General features: G+C 35.8%; 1 protein-coding gene across 2 annotated transcripts in view; it reads right to left on the reverse strand.

Moving 5' to 3' along the window:
* The window catches only part of KCNH8 (potassium voltage-gated channel subfamily H member 8), a 174,351-nt gene that overhangs the window by 55,428 nt on the left and 98,925 nt on the right, over window positions 1–19,998 (reverse strand). Inside the window, exons 6-8 of one of the 2 annotated variants that reach the window (XM_088055796.1) lie at window positions 15,792–15,949; window positions 14,082–14,123; window positions 10,447–10,654 (exon numbers count right to left, since the gene is read on the reverse strand). In XM_088055796.1, the coding sequence (XP_087911922.1) occupies window positions 10,447–10,654; window positions 14,082–14,123; window positions 15,792–15,949 (408 nt within the window). The remainder of the gene's footprint in view (window positions 1–10,446; window positions 10,655–14,081; window positions 14,124–15,791; window positions 15,950–19,998) is intronic. The other variant, XM_005518938.2, reaches the window with a different exon arrangement.

The following is a 19,998-nucleotide window of genomic DNA, read 5'->3' on the forward strand; positions in this document are numbered from 1 at the left end:
CTCCTTACTTGTTCCATAGATTTTACAGCATTGTCTAAATACTCTCCTCTGTGTTCTTATCTAAGAAGCCACTGTGCTGTACAGGAACCTGCCTCTGACAGGCAGCTGTATGATAAATGGTATTAGCACTTTATTTGCTCTTACTTTGTCTTAGTTTTTTATTCCTTGATTCTACAACATAAGTAACATTTTTCAATTCTGTTTTATTATGTGCCACTTGAATCAAGAAAATTTAGATCCAAACATATTTGGCTTTTATGAGGGGGAGATCAACAACAGGGGATATTTTACTCTAGATTATATCTAAAAATAATAAAAATTTGCAGTGTAATAAGGGATTGATAAAAAGAAAGAGTAAAACGTAAAGAGGAAAGGTGGTGTCTTGATGGAAAAGCACACTATGTTTTTAAAGTTGATGCAGTTCTGAAAGAATGCATCTGTGTTTGCAGACATGACAGGTCTTTTTGAAGTGTGTGACATAAGGGAATCCTAAGCATTAGCATTTTTGTCTCCAGCTCTCTTAACCTGACAATGAAAAACAATTTTAAAATAATTAGGTATAATTACTTTTACAGCATGTGGCTTGTGTAAAACTTTACATGCTGCAGAATTCATTGACACACTCTCACTGCTTCACATTGGCTTCTTCGGCTGAAGGCAGTTAGTAGGTAACTTTAAGCACTGTCACCTGAAAGTACAAAAGGAACAGAAATATTTTCCAGGTACAGGAAAATGGAAGAGAGACTGGAAAGAAAAGACTTTTGAATAATTTCCTTTTTTCTTTACAGAAACGATTTTCTATTCTGGCAGCAGAAAACCCTTCTTTTATCAAGCACCTACACTGGTAAAGGGCAGAGAAAAAAGGATAAATAAATAGAAACTACGAATATATGCAAAGGACATCTCTAGATTAAAAATTTAAGGCATGCTTATGCTACAAAAGAAAAGCTATTTTAGTCGTTATGGGATGTCTTTGGAAAGCAGCATGACATTCTAGCATCCTAGGATCTCTACCTACATGATGGAGCTGAGAGGCATTCCAATCACCTGTTGAAGCAGCTGCTGGAAAGATTTCAAAATACATAGCAAAGGCTTTGTGGGTTTAAACTGGATTGAAAAGTTGTTTAAACAGCCAAGCCAGAGCTTTAAAACAGAAGTAGAAATCTCTAAGAAGTCCTAACAGAACTTCCTACTACACCAATGTGTAAGAGACACTAATGTTTTAGCAAACTGTCCAAAGCTCTCAGGGGAGGGTAGTGTAACCCTAGAACAAGCTACCCAACCGAGGTTTTCAGGACTTGGATGGAGCAAGCTGTGTTTGACCCAATTTCCTGCATGTGATGGTCCTGGTTCAGCTCTGTGACTGGTATAAAGAAACCCCAGAGGCTCTTTGCAGCCAAGAGTCCTACAGTCCCAAGTACAGCAGTTGAGGATTAAAGATTCTGATGTAACTTCAAATTTATTGGACAGAGCTTCTATGCACAATATTTTCAACTTGCAATAAATTATGCTCTCTGGTGTTCCCATTACAGAAGCCATTTGGAAAGATCCTGGCATTATTTTACCTCTTGGGACTATCCTCTCTTCTGGGGTGTTTGCTAGGCAGATTTTTCCTCTAAGTGTTGCACTGATAATTTCTATTATGGTTGCAAAAACTGGTCCAGATACAGCTTTTCCACTGAGATAAAAACTGCTTTGTAGAATTAATAAATGATACCTAGGTAATCTGTGGTTCAATGCAGCAAGACACACTGTCAAATCTCAGGGGCTTTGTCCACACTCCAGATTTTCACCTTTGACTTAAAAAACTGTCCAAAACTTTTTTTACTAGTTACAAAATTTTGGAAATATATTAATAATGATGTAAAATATTCACACTCTATTTAATAAGGTACTTTCATGCCTGGTGTTTTTTCTGTTCTTCAAATCCAATAAGCTGTCTCAGTCCTGGGGTATTCTGTGATTGCCTAAAATGGTTCAATCAGAAGACAAAGTACGGTGTGTAAAGGAAAATACAGTTTAATCAAGGAACTGAGCCTGTAGGAAAGAACAGCAGGGAAGACTTACTAAGGCCCAGAGCAGCTAAAATACAAATTGACGTTAATCTAAATGCAAAGGGAATGTTTCAGTTCAGCTCAATTAATGATATTTTAGTTTCACACACCTGCACCTCAAAAATACTGTTTTGGGTTTACAAATAGAAAATGGAATAATTTCCACAAATTTAATTTCTATGAATATTTTAAAATATAAATTTATGTTTAAAATCCTGACAAGGTCTAGTATACACTGGTCTGAAATGAGGGATTTTAATAAAGAAAACCTGCTGTAGAAAGTATATCGATATATGGTTTATATTTAGTTACATAATATGTATTTTAAAACATACAAATCAGGAAAAAAGAAGGGCCAGGGTTTCAGATAAGCCGTCCAAGACCTTAATTTGTAAGTGTAGGTCTTTACCATGTGCTGACAGGTTTCCACACATACTTCCCACATGTTCTGGTGATTACAGTTTTGCACATAAAACTCCCTTACAGCAGTTGAATTTCTCTGTGTCCAATCTAAGAGACTGACAGACACAGAAAATACTGTGTGCCTCTGTTATTATTGTACTAAAATAATGAATAGCTATGTTTATCTGCAAATAGGATTTCTTCAAAAGCCAGATGAACTTTCTCTCATTTCTACCTTATTCAAAAGTCTAACCCAATTAGAATAAAAGAAATTTCTTTCATTTATAGTTCACACCACAAGCTTCTCCAAATTTGGCCTGTATTTTATGTCAGAATTATTTTCATCATTCAGATAAGATATCCAGCAGACTTTAAAGACTTTTTGGTTGTTTTGAAATACATAGTACATTAATTCTAATTTCTTCATGATTTTAATGATTTTGTCTATATTTGTTCTAGCAAGGCTAGATATTGTGAACCTCAAGCAAATAATGGAAAATTTACACATTGGGTGTACAATAAAAACATTACTTTCACAGAGGAGTAAAACTTTAAAGGATTAAAAAAAGCAATAAAATTGTTCAAAAGCATTCCAATGTTAGATATTCTCCTGAGATTAAAATTTTCTGTTTGAACTGCTTTAGAGTGTTTCATCACTGTGTAATGCTTCAGAATTTTGGTATATCCTTGCCTTTTTCAAAGTATGTGCAATGTAATAAGTACTGTTTATAGTCATTCATAGGATGAGTACTTTAAAAAGTTTCATAGCTTCAAAGTGATCATCTTGTTTTGGTTGTCTAGTTTATTCTTATTTATTATTTCTAAAAGACACTCCAGGGGCTAATTATTTCATATAGTGCTGCAAGAAACCACCCAAAATACTTCACAAGAGTGGTAACCATCAACCATACCCTTCAAAGATTAATTAGAAGTGAATTTTCAGCCCTGCTTCCACGAAAAAAAAAAACACCAAAAAACTAGACAGGTGAGTATACAGGTATTTCTAGTCCACACAATAATGGACCTTCAATACAGGTATCCCAGGTCAAGAGAGAATTGAAATTTATTTTACTGAATTGAAGATACCAGCACTCATGCATGACATAAATATATTTTAAAAATTCCTTTTCTTAAAGACGCCTCTTCAAAGCCAGAAAGGACCATAGTTCCAGAGGAACAGGTCTTGTTATTACTAATGACAAAAAATGAAGAAAGCCTATAATCAAGAACATAATGAAGCAGACTGGAAGAGAAATTAAAATCAAACATTCAGGTAGAGAGATGACAGACTGAAGTGAACAGTTGATCACTGCTAGAGAATGATGTGCTGTGCAGTGTAGTCAGCATAATGTTCTTTCTTGTTCTGCACAAGGATTCATAAATCTACACGTGTCAGTTCTAACCTGATGGATGTGTGTTTGGAGCAGTGAAACCAGACCAATATTTTACAGTAGAACACAGTTCCCTTGGCTGAGATCCTTGGAAATTTCCAAGTGAGGGGGATTCACTTAGTTCTTACAGTGCCACAAAACAAACCGAGCTGCTGTTCCCACTAAAGCAGACCAGGGCATGCTGGGCACCTGCGCCGAACCTTGCCATCTGCCAGACAGCACGAGAGCAGGTGCCACCTGCAGCCCTTCCCAAGACTCCAGTTGGAATTCATTAGTATCAGCTCCTCATAAGCTGAACATTTGTTGAAATCACTGGAAGCTGTTTTGATGTAGGTCCAGGCTCAAACTCCAGAAGGTAGGTCTGGAATACAGAAGTAGGTACACGTACCTGCATGCACCAAACATTTCCATTATCTGCATCCAAAACCTGATCATTCCTTAGCACTACAGTTTTACCTTGTGTCCTTTGTTAGCTGATTTTCCTGGCAGCCCCACTACCTGGAGATTTGTGATCACACAAAATCCCAGGTTTCATTTTTTTTTTTTTTTAAACTAAGTTCCTGGTTACCAGTATTGCTAAGAATATGTTGTGAACATGAGTCTCAGAGGGTTCAGGAGCAGACTGATAAGCACACATTTAAAAAATATAATTATTTTTCATATTTTTAAAATGTATTTTGAATGCTTAGATTTAGTAAAAAGTGCTGATGTCACATTCAAACCCAAGCTTTTAAACCTTTAGCAGAAGGAAATGTTGTACAGGGACAAAGCTGGAATGATCTAAGATCATTAATAGTGAAAATAATTTTTATATAAGAAAAGGAGAATAAACACCAAGCTTCTATCTCAAATTTCATACCAAGTATTCTGTCATGTCTATCCATTTAAGTAATTTTGCTTTGCAAAAATACGTTAATATTTACTTGCTTCTACAGCACATTCTGAGACTTAGTATAATATGAAAACACTAGGAGTCAAAAGTTATTTATTGCGCTAACAAATTATGTATTGTATTGATCTAGAGTAGAAGTAATGGCACTGATTTTTCTGATAGGATTTCTGCTGTTATTTACCCAATGGTTATGCTGGGTCTAAGAGCACCAGAAACTTGTAAGGTCACTAACAAGATGCACACATACCTAAAAACAGTCTTTCTTCTGAAAAGTGGATAGACTGAGTTTTAACCTGAATAAATATACCAATGTCAAAAGTGTCTATTGTCAAGGATATGCTTAAACCTGTACCTTTAGAATTCCCTGCAAAATTGCTCAAGACCTTGTGAAAACTAAGACCAGCTGTCTCTGGTTTTTTAGCATAAACTAGGAAAAACTTCCTGGCACTAAAACTTCCCAGGCTGTTGAAGCTCAAGAGAATTACAGGTAGATGTCTCAATGGATATTCCAGCTTGCTGCTGAGTTACAAAATTCTGACAAGAATGAAGCTAGCTGGGAACCATAAAGGACTCAGGCAGAATTTAGGAATCTAAGCTCAAGATTTTAACCTAAAGTTTGCATCTAAGACATAGGACACCTGCATTTTGGAAAACCCACTTCAGCCAACTTCTGCATTAGGCCAGAAGCACTGCAGTCTTTACATGATTAAGACACTTGGAGATTCTCTCCTATCTACACCAGGTAGGGATCTTCCACTCACTTTGTCCCTACATCTAAATTTACTGAAGAACTCAGTGGGGAAGGTAGTTTTGTGAATTCAGGCTGTTCACTTCAGTCCAGCATGGGACATAAAATACCTGAGTGAAAGGCCCTGAAGGCACAGTCTTATTTTCAGCATTTCCTACTGGCACCACTCAGGCGCTGAGCACCTCTTTCTGTACCTAACTCTGCCACTGACAGCTAACTGTGGGTATTCACTTGGACTCAGCATCCAAGTCCTTTTAAAGGCTCTGACTGCAAGAGTGTGATAAAGTGTGTGGGGGAAGTTTTATATTGCAGAATAAGTGGTTCAGTCACAATTGAGTTCTTGTTTTAAAAAGAGCTGTATATTAAAAGACTAATAGAAAATGAGTAAAAACCTGAGATCAAACTTGAGGTATTCAACTGAAATAAAGATTTAAATAGCTGAAGAGCAATGCCCTTTACAGTCTTGATTTTTAAGCTTATTCCAAAGAAAACATTTATTAACTATAAAAACACTGGTTTTTTTTTTTTTTGCTGTATTTTATATTGATAACAACCCCTCCATAGCCAGAATGTTGTGTTATTGCAGCACTAACAAAAAGTTGCAGCTAAATTTCTGGTGGACAGGAAGGAATTTTTTTTTGAGACAGTGGCACAAATTATACCTGACAGTTTTGATTATCTAAGGAAGCAGCATCCTGACTCTTGGCCCTCTCCTAATCTCCTCACTACACTCAAGACAGCTGGGTTTCAACAGCTCACATGGTTCTCACAGAATAAATGCCCTCAGCAACAGGAAATATTTTCAATATTATCTGTTTCCTGTAGAGACAGGTAGAAAAATAATTTTCTCATATTTAATAAGATCTTTAAGGGGATTAGCTCAGTATATATTAATACAAAACAGCAATCAAATTAATCAAATAAAGAGCCCATGCCAAAATCTGATGTCAGTTAAACTATAGAAATGGGATCCAATGGAACTGGAGTGTTAGGATCAGTCAGGAGCCCAAACACAGTCTAGCCTCTACTCCATGTCAGCCAACAGAAAATTAATCTTATTTTTACAGGCTGGTGAAGATCATGCCATGTCTCAGGGAGACATCTGTTTCACCAATGAAAACAAATGAGGGGAACAAGGTAAAATGCAACAGAGAGGGACCTGAAAATGCTCGAAGGGAAAAGCAGGACAAAAACTGTACCACTGTGTCCAGTTCATGGTAACGATGTGTCCAGGAGTTGTGGTTTTATCAGACATTAGAGTCAAAATGCTGCACATGGAACAACTCTTTCCTAAAATGGGAGAACCTGCTGAGGTAAAGGTTTCCAGCACCTAAAAGCAGTGCCCATGCTGTGTGTCTTCAAAATCATGTAATCAATTAAATCTAGCAATACTAGAGCTAAGCAAGAGATCCACTTTTTAGCATTATGTCCCAATGTCCCCATGACATGACAGGTCATCAGTAATAGACCCAGACACTTCACCTTTTTTACTGCACAACCATGTGGCTAAATTTGTGAATGTAACCATGTTTTTAAATTATTTGCAATGGGAATGTTTCCTGAATAAGGACAAAAAGTGAAATAAAGTCTTACAAGTAGGTCCAGTAAGAAAAAAGCAAATGCCATTTTCAAATCTGGGTATTTTCATAGGAACAATGTTATCACTCCCACTGCCCCAATTCAAATGCAAATTGAGCACCACATTTGTTTAAATTGGCTAGAGAAATAGATACACAGAAGCAAATGCTTCTAGATCTGGGCTATGGTGCATATCTGATGGCACAGCAAGGTTCAAAGTATTATGTTAACAGTACTGCAGCTTTAAAATGTTTGTTTTAAGTGTTGGCAGACCTCAGTCTTGAAATCTGTGCTACAGCCTTTCTGAGGAAGCATAAAATGGAGTAAGTAAAAGCTAATAGCTTGTTTTCTCCCTCTGCCTCTCCCCCCAAAACTAGCAGCAAACATAAAAAAGCAAATTAATATTATTTTCATTCCAGACATAATTTTCCTTTCTCAGAACAAACCAATTCCTATGTTTCAGATATTTCACACATTGCAGCTTTCATACTCATGATGCTGTACTCAGTTTTCAAGGAACATCACCCTAGACATTCTAGTGAAGAATAAAATGTAGAATTTCCAAGGGAGAGGCACATTTCCTTTAATTAAAAAAAAATGTATAGAAATTATAATTTTTGCATGGTATTTTCAATGTTTTCCATTCAAAAGCCTCTTAATGGCTGGTATAAACTTTGTGTATGATGTATTGATGGAAACTTGAGTCTCCAGTTCTGGTATTAATATATCAAAATTAGTAAGGATCATATTCTACTGCTTTGCCTGCAGTAAGAAATCACTTTTACATGCTCTCCAAAACAGCACAAATTTTTCAGTTGATGAGATCTTCCTTTAGGAGAACAGAATATCCTCAGTGTCTTACAGTAATACTACCTTAATTATACTCCAAGCAAGATTTCTCCTGTGTGTATTATTTGCTTATGATTTATTATGATTTCCAGACCTCATTTTACTTTGCTTAATCACTCATACTCTAAATTACACCTACCATTCTCCCCTCAAAATATCCCCAGTGTGGATGCTATGAGGTGTAGTGAACTTGTCATTTGAATTTTTCTTAAATGACAAAGAAAGGCTGGCTACAGATAATCACCAGAATGGCAAAAGATACACAGAGGACCAAGACTTAATTTCATTGTGTTTCATCAGCAAGTAGTTTGCATGTGGAGAGTAATAGAGTTTGTACTGATTGAAAAAATTACATAATCCAAATTTTTCTGCTCATATATGTGACACATAGCCAGAAATTTGGTAATGTTGGAGTGGTCCTTACAAAAAAACAGCTTCATGACAGATATCTGGAATTTTCTCAGCTCCTGTCTTTAAATCAGTATATAATACTTTAACGCTTTAAAACTATTTCACTTAAAAAAAAAACCAAACAAAAAAATCCAAACAAATCCCCAAAGCTATAAATTATTTAACTTAGCTCCAGAACTAATACCTGTAGGAACATTACAGGAGTCATTGCAGTGTAATTTTTGTTATAAATTTATAACATCTAAATATTTTAGAGACCATCCATGAAGGTGGTAGAACAGCCTTTCAGGAGAAAATGCAAACTCACACCTTTAGGAAAGAAAATCCCTAAAAAGTTGTCTGTCTCTAAGCCCATACAAAAGTCCTTTTTCCATGTAGAAGGTGAAAGTCTGAGAGCACATATCATTTAGTGCTTTAGCCCATTCAATGTGGAAATGCACTACCTGCAGCTGTCCAGGGAACATCCCTGATTGTCACAGGTTGAGTTAAATTAGCGGTGAGGGGCTGTTAAGGAACAGTTCCAGCCTAGGAAGCCCACTGGGAGATGATCAGTGTGTGATAACCCAGACACAACCCTCTTCACTGAGCCACAAATGGGACCTCTTGGAAACGTCTCCATGCCAATTAAAATGGGATTGGTTCTAATGAGGTTGTGACACTTGGTTATTACTGCTGCTGCCCAGGACAGGACTAAACTCATGGGTGAAGGTTAATGTTTTCATAGTGATAAATGCCAAGAGCCTCAGGGTATACGAGGGGAGTTTTCTGAATGTGGCCTTGCCTCAGGGAAAAGGGAGCATGGGGAGCATTACCAACAGCCCTACCCAGGGAGCAAGGATGCAGCCCATCATCATCATTTGGTCTGCAATGAATGCTTTGAAAGCAGCTATTGTTTGTGGCTTACATAAGCTGACAAAGTGCCTTCAGAGCTACCTCCCACCAGAGAGACATTATTGTCGTTATTATTATTATTATCTGGATTTGTTTCTCTGTTAGCGGTATTTGACCAATTTTTGCACAGTGGGCTTTCTTTGTGTATTCTCCCGTAGAGCTACAGTCTTTTCTGTCAGAAGTTTGTCTCTATAAGGAGTTCAACAGCAGGTCACAGACTTGGTTTACAAATGAAAAGACAAATTGACAATCAACTTAGAAGAATAAGAAGACTCCACAAATCTTTAAGTAACTTACTGAAAAACTAGAAACACACATTTCTTGGACTTTCTTCTTTTTCTCTTCCTGACCCAGCATCCTCATTTCTCTGAGGTCAAACATCTTTATGATTGTAATTTTTCCCTTAGATTTATCTTAATTAGGTGATATTTAGAGAGATGATAGCAGGGGTAAGAGAAAAGAAAGAAATTAAAGCAGATAAGGATAGGGCAATCTGCAGTTTGAATGCATCTACTGAGCCTTTTGTCACAGGTGTTTGCATTATTTCCCTCACACCAAGTATTTTTTCTCTTGGGAAACTGTCTCACCTCTAGATAAACTATGTTTATGGAAGATGTTTCATTACAGAAAAATGAAAAGCTAAAAATTTGAAGAGTTAATGTGAAGCAGTGAGATCAGAATGAAGGCTGGGGTAAAAACTAAAGATTGGAGCAAAACTAAGCATTCCATTGATAAATACTTTATCTGCTCTGCAAAACCAAAGCCTGCAGATCCTCTAAACAATAATTCCAAAGGGAGTTTTTAACTGGAAGACATTTCAGGGCCTATCTGTTTCAATGTATAGGAAGAAATAATCAGCACACTTGAGGGAACGTTTTTGTTGATGAATTTTCCTAATTTGCAAAACCAGGATGAGTTGTCTACAATGTTCTTCTACGCAGTCTCTCCAGCCATTTCCTATAGAGCTCCTGAATTTTCCAAACTTCAAATCACTCTTAAAAATCTAAAATTATTTCCAGCTGATTTTTATTTTAACCTTCCTTTTCAGATTGACCTGAAATTCAGAGAGTGATGGTCTCTTAATTTTCTCTACAAACAGCACTAAATAATGGTATAAGACTGAATCAAACCTGAAATAGTGAGTGACTTATACATGCACTTTTATATATTTACGTGAATTTATGGATAAATACATGTGCATATATGTACATGTGGGAAGGAAGAACTTACCTATGTCCCAAGTAAGGGGGTTATTCTGTTCCATCTCCCTTTTCCCTATGACATACCAGATGCAGGCCATCCAGTGAGCAAGCAAGGCAAACATGGACATGAGAAGCGTGAGAACGATTGTGCTGTGCTGGGAGTAACGATCCAGCTTCTGAAGGAGACGCAAGAGGCGCAGAAGCCTCACTGTTTTCAGAAGGTGGACAAGGGAAACCTGGGAGAACAGGGAGAGAAAACCACTTGTCAGCACCTAATCAGCTTCTCAGCAGCTTCCCTCAATCACACGGTTCTCGTTTCAAGAGAGGAAATTCTAAAGCTCTATGAAATGTTGCCCACTCTTCATTCAGCTGCATGGCTGACTAGACTAAATCTTAACACAGCAGAGAACAGCAAAGAAGATGCTTAAAAAAACAGGGAGAAATTTTGATGTGTAAATACATAATTACAATTTCTGATATAAACCAAACAAACTTGAAATACTAGGAGATCTTTCATGTTATACTTTTTTATGCAGTCCTCTTTTAGATTTAGCTTAAAAAAATTTTTTTATGAAAAATGGATTCTTCTTCCCAGTTCTAGAAGGGAAACACAACTGTCAAACTGTCCAAAGATCATTTGATTGCAATATGAAACCACAAAATAAGTATCTCCAAGTACACAATGATTTTCAGCTTCAGCTAACAGCAGACCTAATTTAACTGTGTATGAGATGAAACCAGCATATAATTTAGCATGGGAGAGGCAATAAGAAATAACAGATATTTTGCAGAACAATAAAGCAGAGAAGTTAGGAAAGGCTCATATTTGTTCTTGAGATTTAACCCTGTGTTCAGAGACCTGGGTTTTTTATTGCTCTGCACTAAGTAGTAGTCCAAAAAAGCTTTCATTAAAACTTTTAATACTGCTTCTTAAATTTCTTAACTAAAATATTATTGCCTTTCAATTTCATGAGGCAAAAGCAGCACCTAATCTGCTCAGGACCCTAAGTATACATCAGTTTATGAAGTACATGGCTCTGGCCTTAGAGGAGTTCCAGCATAAAGCAAGCAGTCTCTGCATGACCCCAACCCTTCCAGAGCATCCTTCAAGCTACATCCATATCACATTGTGCACAGCCCACTCTTGTGCAGGGAATGTACATTGCTTGTGTTAACCTGTTGGGCAGAGCTAGCAAACAATATACACTTTAGGATCCAAGTAGCTTTAATATATTTGTCTAAGATTAAATAACCATTATTTTCTTTAACAGTCACCTTTTTTTTTTCCCTTCCTCCATTAATGAGACAGTAGGATTAAGGCCTGGTTGATACAGGATACCCACATCAGTTGGGAAAGTTACAACAGACTTGAGGTGTCTTGCCACAGCACTCCCAGAGCACAGTAAAGAGCTCACTCAAAAGCAGGTCTAAAAACACAGCTCAATCAATATCCTTTTGCATTTGCTAATCCAGAATATCCTGAAGCTCAGCCTTTCTGTTACCAAAGTTAATAATCTGAAATTTAAATTTTATAGGTGAGCATTCACCAACAGCTAGATCTGAGGTGACTGATATATTCTGTAACACCAGGTTTTGTTGATTTGTTCAAAGACTTAACAACTCATTGATTATATTCCACTCTCAGGAATTAAGTATGTGGAGAACCTGTAAAGAAGAAAATAAGAAAGCTACAAGCATTTTTTTTTTTTTTTGTCAATACAGTTGTGGTAGTGCATAAGTAATTCTCCCATGAGCCTCTTCAAAGGGCAGTATTTGCAGCCCCTTATTTATTGTATTTTTTTTTCTCAAGAACCTTTATATTTTTTTGTCATGTACATAGTAAGGAAAAAAAGAAAATCAACAAAAAATGACATTTTTTCAAAATACATTGTTAAAATAAGATCTGACATTTGAGCTCACAAACATTTACAAGGTCATTTCTTGCATTTCATTTCCTCATCTTATGTCATTCTCCATCTGCAGTGCCAGAGAATTAGTTATGTCTGTGGCCTTAAGCCCAAGAATATCTGCAAATCTAGGGCAGAAGGCTGAAAAATATTTGAAGTAATTGCCATGTTTATATCACTACAATCATATAACTTTAATTTATATTTATTCTTTGACTGCCATGAATCTGTACCAACTGCCTCTGTTTCAGCAGTAACTCATTTCCCAAAGTCTCCTTTTCTTCTCTCTCATCAGCTTGTTTGGAACTAACATGGTTCTGTTGCACTTATTACATAAATGGGTTCCTATTCGTGATTGACTCTTCAAGGTGTAGCAGTAACATACATTTGTATGATGATTTGTATATAATGGTTGTATATGTGCTATGGCCTACACATTAAAGCCTTCATCTTCCCATGGGAGCCTATGTCCTAAAACATCACAATTAAATAATGATAGCTTTGGTGAAATTATTGTTTATTTTTTTTTTAATTCCTACCAACAAGAAATTGTAAAAAGACTGTTACAATTACATGTGTGCCCTGCCACTTACCAGTCTTGTCTAAATTCTGATTATTTTTGTTAAGCTGCAGCTATAAAGACAGTGAATTGTATATCATAATATTCTTTTTAATGTGGAAGCAGGTTCTATTTTAAGGTGTAAAGACTGCCCCATTTCAAAATAATTTCTTCATAAAATTGAACACAGATGTAATTAATCATGTGTTATTGCACTGAATTTTCTCATTAGTCACGCCAAACACTCTTCTGGTATTGTGCCCAGTATGTCATTGGAAGATCTGAAATGCTATCAGGCAGCTTCTTTTTCTATGTCACAAATTTAGGAAGACAAAATAAGGAGTCAGCACTCATGTTTGTGCCTGCATAGATTTTCCTTTGCCCAGAGATATAAAATCATCAAAATTTTCCATTTTGTTAATCATTTTAGACTAGCTGGATTAACCTTTTTCTGTCAAAAGGACAGGGACAGAATTTTATCTGAGACTAACACAAACTCAGTCAGCATAGTCCTGAGAAGTACTGACAAAATATAAAGCTGCTACAAACAAGTGATGAAATTCTCTTCCTGGAAGAATCATCTCCTACATAAAAAATGAATGAATGAAGAAATGGGTTACATTTTAAAAAATGACTAGTGGAAGAGATTTTTGATAATTTTTCATCCACCTGGTTAGTTGCCTTTCCTCAAAAAATGATACTCTTGCTCTATAACCATTGATAGCTACTCAAAAAGGAGCAATTCAGTCATTATAACCAGTGCTTAATGGCCTGGTTTTTATGGCAACATTTGAAACCAAATTTCCCCAAATGAAGGGATCCTTTCTGTCAGGTCAACACAAGGATGGAAGGAGCTGGGGTCTTGGCATGCTCTGAGGATAGGCAGGAATGTGTCTGTGCTCTCAGGCCTCCAAAGAGTCCCCGATTTTAATGGTAGGGCAGAATCCAGGTAGGGTGTAAAGGCAGTAGAGCCAACTCATACAGTTTCACTTTTGTTCCTTTCAAAACATATTCAAAGATATCAAAAGACTCCACAGCATTTACGTGCACTCTGTCTCCACCAATCTCCAGCTGGGGCATGACATATATGTGCCATGCATACACAGGTATGTCTGGCACTATACCTATAGCTTGCAGAATTTAGAGCGTCCCCAAAGGTTTGTCCTTTGTGAGGTGCTCCCTGATGCCCCTTCTCACCGTTCTGTTGAGGCAACCTCTGAAAGTTGCTGAAGTGAAAATCTGAGAACAGACATGAGGAAATGACTTATTAAATCATCAAGCCTGCAAACAGTGTCATGTGATTAACACCTCCCCCCGTTCTTGAAACAGCTGATAAGTCACTTTTGTCTTGAGGTTTATATTGACAGTTGCCAAGTCTTGTCACGAGAGGTGATATGATATAGTAAGGCACTGTATTCCCATCAAGGAATCATACAGTGATCTTATTAAGAGAAAAAGTTTAAAAGTACAACAGGAGATGTGTATTAATAAAATTATGGCAGCATTTTTAACATTGAGCCATTTTAACTGTAAAAATGATCATTGGATAGTACTTTCTTTCCCCGGAATTAAGTATGGAAAGCTTATCAGTTCTTCCAGTGGGGCCAAAAAATGTTGTTTTCAGTTTTTTTAATTTTCTCTTTGACAGGAAAAGTAAACATGGTTAATTTAATGAAAATTATTAATAGCAATTAAACCTACCGCATTATGCTGGCTGTTTGGTTTGAGTGTAAGGGATAAACTGAGACAGTAATGTATTTGAATAGGTCACCCACTGTTTATAAAGAAATGGTGAACAATGTGAAACTATCAGATTTTAAAGAGCATCTACAATAGCATGAAATTAATGGTTCTTTACATAATAATGACATGAAAAGAGAGTTCATTGAAGGAAATTGAATTAAATGAAAAAGTCAAACATGGTACCTTACATGGCACCCTTCCTGACTAGTGTTTTTCTATGTTTTTGTTTGGTTTTGCTTTTTTTTCCTGAAATGTGTTTATTCTATCATCTCTGTACTTGTCTGTAACTGACTTTTAATGAAATTGAGTGCATCTGTTTATGAAAGATCCAAAATCTAGGAATTAGAAAGTAGACAGCTGAAAACTTCAGTCTTTTCTGGCAAATATCTACAAAATTAAGAAACCACTTGCCAATGTTTTTTTTTCAAAAACTAAACCTTCTGATTCAGAAGGGCAGGAGGTGTTTGCAGTCTTGGGAGGGAATTGTTTGCTTCTTTGCTTATTGCAATTTTGCTTAGTAGATCCTTACTCTACAAAATCCAATAGGCTAGCAGAATAAAAACCTTTGTCTTAGCATAAGTAAACCAATGCAAATGTAACCCATCATGATCATGACATCACCTAATTTTAGAACAAACATTTTCAAAGCTGATTATAAAGCTTTTGTCATTACATTCCTAAAAGAAAAAAGATGAGTTGAATACAAAGTCAACAACAGTTGCAAGCAATACATGATAGAACACACAAAAAATTAGTAATCATGCTGTAATTTTTTCACAAAAATTCCCAGATGTAAAGAGAAAGAGGATTCCTGGCTAAACAAACCTGCTGTCCATAAAAATTATTTACTTTACTACAGTAAAAATGTATGAGTCTTGAAAAATTAAGGACTGAATTTATGCACCATAAGAGATCAAAAGCCATAGAAAACTCTATTTGAGTAATTAGATATGAAGCTAATATAGATGCAACTGTTTACAAAACAAAGAAAATTGAATTAAAAAGTTGGTACATCCAGGAGTGAAAATACACCACAAAGCTGTAAAAGACACCTAAGTATTTTAGTTAATTTAGTTTCAGTCTCCAAATCCAGAAAAAAAAACCCCACATCAACAAACCCCTCTTGAAAAAAGAGAACAATTCAGAAAAAGGGTTAATACTTACCACAGTGACGTTGAAAGCATAAAGAAGATCAAAAGGAAGTGCAGCAATTAAGTCAATGATAAACCATGTAGTCACATAGTGGATACAAATAGATCTTGCTTCAAATATCACTTGGCCAGACTTGCTGACATACGTTGTTCGGAAATTTAAAATAATATCTGCTTGACAAAGAATGAAGAGAATCAGAGACAGTGATTTCTTAATTCCTGGGCATAATACCAAGAATCCAGTGTAATGCTGATTGGTTTTCTTCTGTACCATAAATACTACATGAATAATCTAATACAGAAACAAAAAAAACCTATAGTGATAAGAGATGCATATACATGGAGTTAAAGCTATGAATGCATTATTCTTTTCAAGGAGTAAACAGAATATCTAAACATTTATCTCTCATTGATTTAAAAGGGGGTTTGAATTCAAAAACAACATCCACACACATTGATCTTTAAACTGTACAAATATCGGTATTTTTCTGAATGAAAAAAATAAGGGTATTGTTTTTGTCCATAAAATTTATTAATACTTATTTTGAAATAAAAAATAATTATTTTATTAAAAATATGTGATTTAAGCTCTTTTAGTGATAACAACTTAGCACAGATGACCGATGTCATCCTCAAGGATAACCATGTTTTTTATCAACTGAAAAATGCTGAACACACTTGAACAAAAGGCTTTTTGGGCTATGGTGGAGATCACAAAAGTGATATGAATTGCTTGGTGACTTGTGTATTTTCTATGTTCCCATCTAACATTCCAGGAAGCGTGTCTTTCAGTATGAGATATACTTTTGACGTGTCTTGCCAAAACACATTAGCACTTGAAGAAAAACTCAGGTCTTGACAACAGAGTCTCAATTATTTTCATGTCCTACAAGACAAAGACTATAATCTGTCCTCAAGCTATGCACCCTGTTTCTACTAACATTAGTGGGAGCCACTTGTGTAACTTTTACAGTCTCAGAAAAGAGTGCAGCCAGCCATTAAGGCTGGTGTTTTACTGCAAGATAGCTTCAGGGGAAAAGAAAAGATTGATTTGCATTTCTCCCTAGAAGTTCTTTAGGTAGGCTACACTAAGACTGCGTAAAGTATGACCTTTTCTTCAAGCCTGCTAACCATAAATTGCAAGACACGAAACAATCTCTTTTTGCCCCACTAGGGGCAAAGAGAAGAGAGAGGTTCAGCACACAGAGAAAATCATGTTGGATCTTTCCTTTGGGGTATCAGAAAAGATTCCTTAAGGATAAATTTTGATCAAATCCCAAGTTCTAATGATCTGGGTCTGAAAAATAATAATTTGCCAGGTTTCACTAGCAGAAAAATTTTGTGCTGTCTTCTGCAGCTTGAAGCTAGACAGCCTGCTGTGACCATTTGTCATACTGGTTAACCCATACTACAAAAATGTTATGAACTTTTCAATAATACAATTAAGATGGGAATATAGCATAATTTCACATGGTTCATAATGAGCAAGAAGGCAGGTTTAACTTCACAGGTGCTTTCTAGAGACAATTGGTTACTAGCCACATTTCCAGATCAGTATGGCAGCACCCGTCAGATACAGAGCACCTTCATGAAGATTTGCTTCAGAGATATAAGAAAGATAAAGATATTTGCATCACTAGTATTTTGAAACTTCTCCTTCTCACTTGTCTCACAAACTAGAAAGTGTAGTTATCAAAGTCAGAAAAAGTATTTGCTTATTTATTGCCCATTAGCATCTGTGAAACAGCTAAAGATTTAACAGAAAAGGAGATAAATTCTTGCTTTAAATCTAAGTACATTCATTACACCAAAGGCTTATCAATGTGTATATGCAATTCACTGTTCAAGATTGAAGAGATTAGAGGTTTTTCTACACTGCACCCTTTTCTGTGTTCCTATCAAAGCAATTTAGGACAACAGCCCCAGATAACAGCTATATACAAAAAAACCAAAAAAACAAAAAAACAAAAAAACCCCAAAAAACAAACAAAACAAACAAAAAAAAACAAAAAAAGAAAATAGGAAATGCTAAGTGTTTCTTTCTGCATCCAGTTTATTAGATAAAAATCCAGAGGGCTGGTAGTAAACGTCATCCATCTTGCATTTCTTGACAACTTTCTGAGCAATACTTGCATGTAAACAGTTTCTTCATCTGGGCAATTTACAGTTTATTTACAGCTTATTTACAGCCTAACTGCTGTGTTAAAGTACTTACAGAGAAATAAGTAAGGGAAAAAACAAAAAAGAACCCTTGAGTCAAAAAGCTTCTAAGAGCACAACAAAATCTTTAACACAAGTTTAGAAATGACCGTTTCTTCTGAGAGATTGTATTATTTCTAAGAATTATATATTCCACAGATTTTTTTTGGATTTCTGTTAAAAAAGTGGAAAATTTACTCTTTCTTTTTTATAAATATTTTCTTATCACTAATAGTATCTTCTGAAAATACTAATGAATTATTTAATGTTTTAGAAATTGTTTGTAATCTTATTGTGCACTTAGCTTATACAAACTGATGACTATTGAAAGAAAAATCTGAAACTCAACACAGGAATCAATAGTGTAAAGCTTCAAAGAGTCCAGACAACTCGAGAGCTTCAAAACTAATGACCTTCTCTGGAGCTGAGTTAGTTCCAAATGCTCTGAGGTGAGTTTTAATCATTTCCTTCAACACGAAGGGCAACAATTTTAAGTTTACACCTGTAAACCAGAGAAGAGGGATGTTTAATCTCTGAGCTGATTCTTAAATCATATATGAGGTAACTCCAATATATTTGGATAATTAGTGGGTTAAATTTTTTCCACAAGAGATACATTTGAATATACTATCTTTAAGTAACCTCTAACAAAGACTTCAGCCTGTGCAAACTTCATATTTAAAGCTGTGTTTGATATGTTTGTTTCAGGCTGGGACAAAGACTGCAATCTCTCTTCTGCTTTAGGATGTCTCATAACACAAAAGCCAAGCATTAATAACAAAGATTATTACTAAAGAAAAACATCTGAATTTACTTTATTGCAAATTTTTTTATGTGAGATAGGAAAGCATCACTTTAACTGGTCTTGTGATACACAAATATCATGTGCTCAGGAAAGCAGAATAGAGCATTTAAATAATGTCTCTGACTTGAGAAATGTCATTATAGTTACCTAAAACTAATCAGAACAGCAGAAAAAATCAAACTGCTTAACTCATTACACCTGTCTTGAAGCACAGCACACACGTATCTAAATTACCATGTATTTCTTGATGTAGAGAGGGAAAAAAGAGTGAAATATCTTTATTCTTGTCTTCGTTAGGAAAAATTTGGATTCTTATTTTGTTACATAATTCAATTTCCGTTCAAATTAAACAGAAGAAAAGTCAGGATTCAAGCAAATTAAAGCTCAATATAAAGTCTAGACTATCCTATTAACTTTAAGAAGGATCCTTAAATAATTCTTAACTACATGGCCTTTTCCACAAGACTTATACTGTGTTTAACACAGATACACATTGTGTTAACACCAGTGTGTCTTAAGCCAGTCGTGATCTCCTCCTTCCCCACTCATTTCTGTACGCACTGGTTTGTGTGAACCTTGAGCAAAGAGTGTCAGTCTTCCAAGCAGTGAGTTATTTTTTTTTCTGTTGAACACAAAGGTAAACTTGACCTGAAAGCACCCAACAGGGAGAACCCAATATGTCCAATTTCAAGAGGCCTGGAACTAGGAATCACGTCACCATTGCACACTGTGTAGGAAAATGGGCTTCTGCTCCACACACCTTCTGATCACAGCTCCCTGCTGATGCAATTACTTTTTGCTTTTTGAGTCCTGCTCCTCTGAGATCCCCTTCTCTCTACCCTGCAGACTGATCACCTTACACTACCAGCCCAACACAACACAGACCAGAAACCCCTTTAGGCACTAAGTCCTTAAGATGCATGCAGGGATAATAAGCAGTGAATTTGTGAAACCACAACTGTGATTTTTCTCCTGGTTGGATCCCATGGCTAAATCTGCATGGATTCTCTGTCTGTTATTTCCATTACTGATAAAGCATGGGCACATATCCCTTTAAAAAAAAAAAAATCTTGTAAGAAATGTGATATTTCCAAACTCATGCAAAGATACACTGAAAGATTATAGAAAAAGTATTTTTATATAAAAAAACCAATTTTTTCAGCCATTAAATGAATTTAAAATTGTTATTTATAGACAGCTGCAGTTCCTAACTTAT

The sequence above is a fragment of the Pseudopodoces humilis genome, chromosome 1, assembly GCF_049639895.1.
Source record: "Pseudopodoces humilis isolate 2021_Gansu_Grassland_sample_001 chromosome 1, ASM4963989v1, whole genome shotgun sequence".
Lineage (NCBI taxonomy): Eukaryota > Metazoa > Chordata > Aves > Passeriformes > Paridae > Pseudopodoces > Pseudopodoces humilis.